Below are 9,651 nucleotides of genomic sequence, written 5' to 3' on the forward strand. Positions count from 1 at the left end.
AAAGAGAAAAAAGAGAAAGGAAAAGATAAATAAATAAATCAATTTATGTAATTGATTATGTAATTTAATAGCTAAAATAAACGGGAAAATTGATAAGTCGCATTTATTATAAAGAGTTCTTCTTGTAAAAGCATACGCATATGTAATTATAATTATCTTATAAATGACTGATAAATGATGACGATATAGTGATTAATAATAATTATGAAAAATAATGAATTATTAAGTCGCATAAATAACATGCGTTTATTTATTTATGAATCAAGTGAATTCTCTTATTTAAAATATCAGATTGAATTAATATAATTAAGTTATATATATTATAAACAATTGATGATGAATTATTACATGAAATGTACACAGTATAGGAACAATTAAAGCTTTGTAATATTTATTCGTAATTTCCGCGTGATGATTTTATTATTTCTATTAATATTTCTCACAGTAATAATTCATAATCTTTATTTATAATTTTTATTTATGTTATCAGGCACATTTATGTAATTTATATTTATATATTTTACGACAAATTTTTGCTGTCTGTATTTATACGATTTATTCGATAAAATTGTATAACTTTTATTTATAACATTTATGGTAATGGTTTATACATTTTATTTACGATTTCTATTTATTTTTTCCACATCTCTCATTTTTATTTATAAATCGCCGTTATATTTATTCATAAATCGTACATTTAATATATGATCTGTCACGAGATGCAACAGATATAAAGTTGTAATGCACGGTTGAAACAGTTACCATCGTAAAAACACGTCGAAAGTAACGAGCGTAGGTCGAGACAAATCATCAGAGATTAGAGCATTGTGATATTCAGCACACGAATAAGCAAAGAAACCATATTCAAAGCGGATCTTGGTGTAGGTTTAATAATATTTTTTACAATCTTACAATTTTCAGTTTTAAAGCAAATTTCTAGGAGCTTGTTTCCGTTAGAAACTAATTTTTAAACAAAAAAAAATATGTTTTTATGTTACATGCTGAGAATTTAATGATAAATAAATTGCCAACCAAGGCTGGATTTTATATTAATAAGAAATAAAAAGTGTAATATTTAATAATTCTTTCGAATCATAAAACGTTTTGTTTTTAAAGTAACGAATACGGCAGCAATCTACACGGTCATAGCTTTTATTCTAAGTTTATTTCTGACTCATGATTCATGTGATGTGTATTAAAAAATAAGTGATAAAATCACAAAAATATAAAATATCTGATAAAAACAAGATAAACTTGATGAAACTTCAAGAAATCAGTTTTCCCGACTTGCGACAGACGTTGATAAATGACGAAAATAGCCTCTATCCATAATGAAATATCCTCTCCTTTGCGACTGACCATGTTATTTGTACTAACGAACTTGGATTAACACGCGAGACTGATATTTTATGTAACGAATGAAAATATAACCTCCATTGAAATTTCAATTCTATAATTCATCTTTGAAGTAAGAAAAACAATAAATGAAGCCATCTAAATCTCGGCTTAATATTTATCAATAATACACTTATATTTATATAATAAAAATAAATGGTAAATAAAAAAAAAATTGTACACACAATGATGTAAAATTATTTTAGTGTTACTTGTAGCTTACGAGACTCATATACTATGAAGAGAAAGATTTTTTTATTCTTAGCAATTTTAGCCTCCTAATTAACGCCACCGAGAATTAATTACTTCGAAAATTCGAGCTAATGAAGCTTATTAATTCATAGAAATTGTACACAACCCTAAGATGAGAATTAATACATGTAGTAAATAAAATGAAATGACACAAAAGCGTTTGACCAATAAGAAATTTTCTTTCTTATATAAATTTATAAAGTTATATTTCATTACTTAAATGTTTACTTTTGTTTACTTAAGAAAAATAGGAAGGAGTACAAAATACTAGTGATTTGTTACATTTTTACGTGGCAACTAATTAACCCGCGGCTGTTTGCTTTTAATTAAGGAATTAATCAATCCCGCTGAGGTTACGAAAGTTTTGGATCTTGTGTTTGTATTTGAGACCTTTTTCTAATTCGTTTTATCAACTACGGCCTTTGTTCCAACAATAAAGTGGGATAGTTTGCTTCTGATCTGCATAATTTGCAGAATTTTTCTTAAGAGAATATAATTCTTTTTTTTTAAATAATTTAAGAAAACAGAATTTTCAGCACTATTTTTCCATTTATTATTTTTACTCGTGGGTTGAAAAATGTTTATTTGTGAAGTTCTGGCAATAACAGCGACAGAATAAGAAAGTATAATAAAGACACACGGCCAAGTTTACTACATGCCTGCACGTTTTAATCAGTTGTACTGCCGAATTTCTGCTGACTGGCCTCGAAATAATACGGCTAATTTACTACTTAAAAGTAACCGCGACATAAGTTACGTTGGCCGCAAGGCGCCATACGTTGCTTCTAAAAATGGAATTCCCGGGCTAAAGCCGAGCTTTTCGAACAGCTCAACAATAAAGTATGTGAATAAGTATGTGGCTACATTTATGCAACAATGTGCTTCTAAAAAAAACAAAAATTAATATAAATAACGTGATAAGAGAGAAATATAGAAATAGAAATAGCAAAAGATGGAGTGTAAAAATGAAGGAAATAATCTAAGTATAAAGTTAAAACAAATAATATTATATTGAAACGTTCCAAACTGCTCATAAAATTCTTCAGTAATTAAAAGCTTTTATTAAGTAAATAAATTAACATTTATATTAACATTCTTATTTGCTTGTTGTTTAGCTTTCAACGCCCTTTCTATTGCAAGAATATCGAGTTTTGAATTTATTGCATCAAAAACTTTAGTTGTTACATTAAATTACGATATAATTACAGAAAATATTCAAAAGTATACAAACTCTATAATTAAAGATAATTGAAGAATGAAAGAAGAAACAACAAAGAGTAATTAATTAATGATAAAATTATGGAAATAATTTAAGCAATAATAATAATTCATCTTCCGGAAATAGTTTAAATATTATAACAAGTTGCGAAAATTAACTTTATACGGCGAAGTGCACTCGAAAATATCATATAGATTTAAAATATCATGGATACACATATTCTGTATAATAATTGAGAAAATTCTCGTAATTTCACTTGGAAATTTTCAAGCACGGAGTTTTGCAAGTCTTCAACGAAGTATAAATTACGTCCAAGTAAAAATTCTATCGACAGTGCACGGTAACAGATGGGAATAATTAAACAATGCGATAATTCCGAAAGTGATACTAAAAGTGAAATTTTCGCTTTGTGCTCGAAGCTAATGCGTTTAATCTAGATCTTTTATTAATATCCCATTTGATAATTTGTTATTGGTAGATTGACAAAAATATTGTATCATCTCTTGACTTTTTCATCTGGACTTTTCTTGACTTTTGACTCTGGACCATCTCCCAGTTGCAGTAACCATTCGGATGATCCATGATGAGTTCACTCCCACATTAAGCAACCCCATCCATCTCCCGATCGATCTATTTTTACTGTTGCAGTACTAAGAGTAATTTCAACTGCTCCATCAACCTATATATACGTGCGAAAAATACCGCTCGGTTAAAAATTGTAACGTATAGTTTCCAAGTTTTGCTTCGAATCTTGATGTACGACGAGGCATTTTTAATTTTAAAAAACTGTTCTTCCCTATAATCATGTACTAAGTACCATAATAAAATTCAATGTTTTATACAAAAATTATAAATATCTATACTTTTGTCATTTTAGTTATCCTAAAAATTATACGTTGCGTTATATTATTTTGGAAAGAAATTATAAAAAGATTTCCTTTTAAATTATAATAAAGTAATATAATGTTTAATTTTTAAAAATATAACTTATTTTAAAAAGGAAAATAAAATGAATTAGATAAAAATTAATGACAAAGAAATTAAATGGATAAAAAACGTATATAGTGTATAAAAAATAAAAAATTTTTGTATTTAATTTTCTTATTCACATAATGCATATCTTATAAAAATAATTTTAAATGTTAATTTTTGTATGTATTAAATGTTTCTTTTATATGTATTAAAAATGATCAATCAAACCGTAGAAACGAGAATCTAGCTTTCATTAAAATGATTTTTATTTCAATATGTCATGACCCCCGCATAGTCATAACCTTGAGTAAGTTCTTGTGTATTAACTTATACCCTTTTTATTAAACGACTGTGCCTATTGTTTTTCCTGATCAATTAATTATATAAACCAGTGTAGAAGAAGTATTAAATATTTAAAACAGAGTTAGCAAAGATTTATCCTATTTCAAATAATCATACAACTTTTGTAAATAATTAATAACTTTTACAATAATTGGGATATATAAACGGATATAAATTAATATGTAGCGTTTCGCTGAAATATCTGTCACGATTAAATTCTCGGAGGATTAACCATATTATTCTGACGATTATTATCTCTGACACATATATGTGTATCAAGATTGTTTCAATCATTCCTAGCCTAGCCTTGTATTAGAAATGGAAGAAGATTTTATCTACGTTTTATCTATGGTAATCAGGTATAATAATGATGTTTCATAATAATTTCCTATTTCAGACATCTTTGCATTGCGATATCTCCACTCATACCCACTTGAATAGAATATGGAGTTAAAGCATGTTCGTAGTATAATCAAAACCGCGGCTATCGATTAAACTTATTAGAAACTCAATTGGCGTTTCTGAGATACGGTAATCTAAAGTACTTTCAACTTGACAGCTCGCGCATAAATACCGATTTGCCTCGTTACTTGCTGCACGCGATACGATCGTGTTTATTGATATGCTAATATAATATATAATAGAGATTTTTAAGTTTTTTGCTGTTTTCTTATATTTTATTTATTGCTCATTTACAGAATATTAACTATTTTCTGTAATCTACTATTATCAAACAGTCTATAATCTTTTAACTAAAAAAATATAATATTATATTTTATCATTATAATTTAAAGTTTTATTATTACTTTCGGTCTTTAATTTTTTTCGAAAAGATTAAAATCTTTTAACTTGAACGTATATATTTCTTTATAAATAGATCTCTGAAATTTTTAAAAAATTTGGAGAAAGATTTATTACATTCGTATACTGAATTTTTCTTTTGCTTCCGCCTATCATTCTTTATGTTTTCCGATAATTTCGACATTTTGATCGAGAAGCACTCGTGAAAATTCCACTACCGTTCGTAAGTTAAACCTTCGTAAGTTAAAAAAACTTTGCAAAATGAGACGAGATTTTCCGCAGTCATCTATTTCTGACTTCCCCAATCAAGTTTAAAATTCTGATGGAAAAGTCAGGACCATATTTAGTTATCAATGCTTGTATTCAATCATCGTGTCCCAGTTTTGCAATAGCTAGCAATTTTTCGACTGCGAAGCTCACCCAGTAAAAGAATAGTACAATTTTCTGTTTATAAATTATTCCCATGATTAATTTCTTAATTATTTATTTTAAGTGACTCAAATAATATTTTAAGTTTTTAACAGATAAAAAAATAAGAAAGTAATTTATTTCTTATAATACATAAAAAATAAAAAGGTTTTTAAAAGATTCATTTCGCATTTTTTATTTAGTTTGGATAAATTATCTTATTTATTGATCTATTATCCATGCAGTAATTACGTATAGTAAAAAAAAAAGTATACCTTATGAGAATCAATTGCAAAATGTCAAGAACGTTATATCTTAACCTAAAGAATAACAAATTAAAGAGATTTTAAATAATTAAAGCTAAAACTGAAACGGATTTTTTAATTTATCTATCAATAAATAAGTAAATATATAAATGAAGGAAATAAATAAGTTTTAAAAAGATTGTCTTAACTTTTTATATAAACTTTATGCAAAATTTTAGAATATATTTTAGACTTAGAATATATTTTAATTTCTTTATGTGAAATTACATGAGAAAGTACATGAAAATAATAATATATTTATATTCTCACGCAAGCATGTAAAATGTATATATGAGCTAATTTCACTGACAGAATGCAATTCACTTAAAATGCACCGCAACATATTACTATATATATATATATGTATATTCAAGCAAAGAAATATTGAGATATACATAATGCTAACTAAGCAAAACGTTACGTTAGAAAGCAAAACACAGAATAATTCCTGAGGCAAATTACATTTCCTTTACCTCAAATTTAATGCGCCAGTTTTTTTCAAATAAAAGCGTATTTCGAGCGTAATAAATTGCATCCCGACTGCATCTGACGTTCATCGGTCGATCGTTTATTGATCTTATCTGTGTCTGACAATGAGTCAGAAAATATTCTCATTTTAACCTCCCTTGTTTTTCCTTTCCTTAAATTGTATTCCTTTGTTCGAATGAGATTTAATATTCAATGACGCATTAAAATATGGCTTTGAAAAACAAATTTACAGCAATCTTGATTGTCTTTTCTAATTATCGTCTATGAAAATTAAAATTAATTAATTTTCAAAAGAAGATTGTGAAATCTCAAATACCATTATCATTATTTATTTATTTACATACATTGAATAATTATTTACTTAACAATATATTTTCCCGACGATTTTATTTTTGAATACATTTTAGATCCGACAGTTATGAATGACTTTATCTATAAAGTTAGCTATGCTAACGTGAGCAGAATCAGGAAACATACAGAGAAGTAATATTTAGTATTCTTTATAAGTACTAATTATTATATTATTCTAATCTTGATTTTGTTGCTCTAATCATAGTAAGAAATCGGTTTTATGGTAAAATTTATAAAAATGTTTTTCTCCGATTTTTGTATAATATGTTGAAAGCGTACAAAAATCCTTAAATCAATCTAACTGAAGTTTTTGCAAAAATAAAATTAAACGTATAAAAGCACGAAAAAGTAGACAGTAAACGGCAGATTTGTTTTGTGTTGGAAATACTATACGATGATAAAATCATACCTCAACAACGGATTGTTATTATTATTTTACAAGTGACAACAATGTTTTTTGTAAATATAATAATTTTGAATATAATATTATATTATTATTTTATTGTTACATAACCGATAACTACCGAAATTACAGAAATTATGTTTATTATTTTGCTGCATGTTTCAGATTATATCGCGTATTGTAAAAGACTATTTCCCGCTTAAAATCCGATAAAATCCATCAAAAACTGTTTACAAATATAATAAATCGAATATATTTATTATTGTTGTCATTGTTGTATTTAATCCTTAAATTATATTGGCAATATCATAGCGATTTAATAAAATATTTCTTTCGCGAAGTTTAGAGAGGATATTATAGAAGATAACAGTGTTGATATATCTATTTTAAATCAAACAAAAGTCAAACGAAATTGAATTTGCCAATACGGTCAGCTAACTCCCAGAACTTTAGTCGAGATATGAACTATAAGAAGCTTTTATGGAGTAACATTAGAACATCTAGTGAAAGCCAAGACAAACAAATTTATATCCGCTTACGAAAGAATGTTTCTAGACAATTTCCTGGAGAATAAAGAAGCGATTAAGCAGTAACACATTTTTCTAATAAAGATCCTTTAACTTTTCTGTTGTGATTGAGATATAACTAATCATTTATAGAAAAAGTGTATCCACTAATCGTTTTTTTTATCTTAAAAGGATCTATGAGCTTTTTGTAAACGATCTTAAATAAAATAAATTTTTAAATATAATTTTGGATTTTTTAAAAAAAATTACATTATGTATTGGTTAAAATTTTTTATTTTAATGAAAAATTCTATATTTTTATATTCTATATTTTTATTCTTTTTTATCTATGTTACACACAACATTTCCTTTTAATAATAGTAATAATTTTTTTCGCTCTCTATTTCTTTTTTATCTCTTGGCTGTCTCTTATTTTAACACATTTCAGATTTATTCGGTTTTTTTATTTTTTCGATAAAATACGACCATATACCATCACGACTGTAGACAGGAGATACCAACAATAAATGCGTTATTCATCATCGATCGAAACACCCGGCGTAAAGTATCGATCATCCCTCGATGACGGAGATAAATGTGGTCATTCAGTATTATTCATGCATCGATAGCGCAGCAAAGACACTTTGTGTAAAATCGTCAATACATATTGGATTGTAGAAAATTTTATCGTTACATGAATAACACATCTGGATTGGACTTAATATATCCCTCTTTATATATATTAACATTTCTTCAGCTAACGAAATAACATGGCTCAAAATGTACTTTTGTCGAAATTATTTGCCATACTAACTGCATAATAAAATATATAAAATGAATACATCGTATTCATACTTATCATTCCATATTTGTGTGTATGCAGCCACATAGAACAATATTTTTCTTCTAGGCTGAATTAGTTTCACACTATGCGCTAGTAGAAAAGTGTTAATGCAAGTGATGTGAGTCGATGCGTGGTCAGACACGGAGTACGAAGCGCGGAATTAGCTTAAGAGAGGTGTGCGACTATAATTCATGAGACCAATCGATAATAAAGTCACGACCACATGAGAAAGCGGCTGTTTGTCGGACTTGTCTTCTATGTTTAAGGTTTATTTTAATGGATTCACATGGAGGAGGACATTGATCAATCAATCTTGTTCAATATTGCTTTCACACGATCGATCTTTATAGAGTAGCGTGAGTTTATCTTTAACAATTGATATTAAAAATTTTATTTAACCTTTCTGTGCATCTATACTTTCGTTACATCATTTCTTATACATTTTTTATATATAATGCAAAACTGGAAAGGTTAAACAGAATATTTAGCAACCAGTAATATAAATCAGTAATATATGAATACATAAAAATAAGAAGATATAAAAATAATAACAATATATTATATTAAAAATAATATCGTTTAACAAAAAATAAAATATTTTTAAAGAATAGTTAATAATAATTTTTAAAGTCTAAGTAAAATGTGCTCTATATACAAATTTTGTAACTTTATATAATGTAGAAAGAATTATATATATTGTATATTTTAATAAATAATTTTAGTAAATAATTTGTGTTTTAAAATTGTAATCTTAATTTAACTTGGTTTAAAACTGTCCGTGTTTTAATGTTCCTCAATGTTAAAACTCTCTTCTTGAAAGTGCTTAAAACTTTTAGCATTTTGCAAATGCAAAAATGGGTCATTCGATATCCAAAAATATCCTGTAAAAAAGTTTATAACGATATTATTTTTAACGCGCATATTTATTATGCCAGACTGGAATTAATTAAAACTTGTTAATTAACAGAAACTGTTTCGCTGTTCTTATCTGACCATGAATCGACTTCCCACTTATTCTGTTGCAGAACATGCCCCGACATTATTAAAGTAGCAAGATGCGATTTTCTGGTTTCAGCGGAAGCAGGAATCGCTGCAGCGGCGGAGCTGAAGCAGCCGGAGGAGAGAACGGAAGAGGAGAAAATGGCACTGTTGGGCAGACCGCGTCTAGGTGAAGTGTTCCGGGCACAAATCAGGATTAAAGAATCCAAGGAGTTCAAGAACACTGTGGATAAGCTTGTCCAGCGAGCAAATGCCTCCATAATACTCGGTGAGCTCCTAATATGATCTCTTCTTGGAACATCTGCTGTAAGATGTAAAGATTATAATCATACGCGCGCGTATATATATATATATATATATATATA

At 27.3% G+C, this 9,651-nt stretch overlaps 1 protein-coding gene across 3 annotated transcripts in view; it reads left to right on the forward strand.

Moving 5' to 3' along the window:
* LOC108687233 (sodium/calcium exchanger 2) overlaps positions 1–9,651 on the forward strand; it is a 66,965-nt gene that overhangs the window by 36,437 nt on the left and 20,877 nt on the right. For 2 of the 3 annotated variants that reach the window (XM_018192895.1, XM_018192896.1), the window contains one exon: positions 9,363–9,554. In XM_018192895.1, coding sequence (XP_018048384.1) covers positions 9,363–9,554 — 192 coding nt within the window. The remainder of the gene's footprint in view (positions 1–9,362; positions 9,555–9,651) is intronic. The other variant, XM_018192897.1, reaches the window with a different exon arrangement.

Source organism: Atta colombica, unplaced genomic scaffold (genome assembly GCF_001594045.1).
Source record: "Atta colombica isolate Treedump-2 unplaced genomic scaffold, Acol1.0 scaffold203, whole genome shotgun sequence".
Lineage (NCBI taxonomy): Eukaryota > Metazoa > Arthropoda > Insecta > Hymenoptera > Formicidae > Atta > Atta colombica.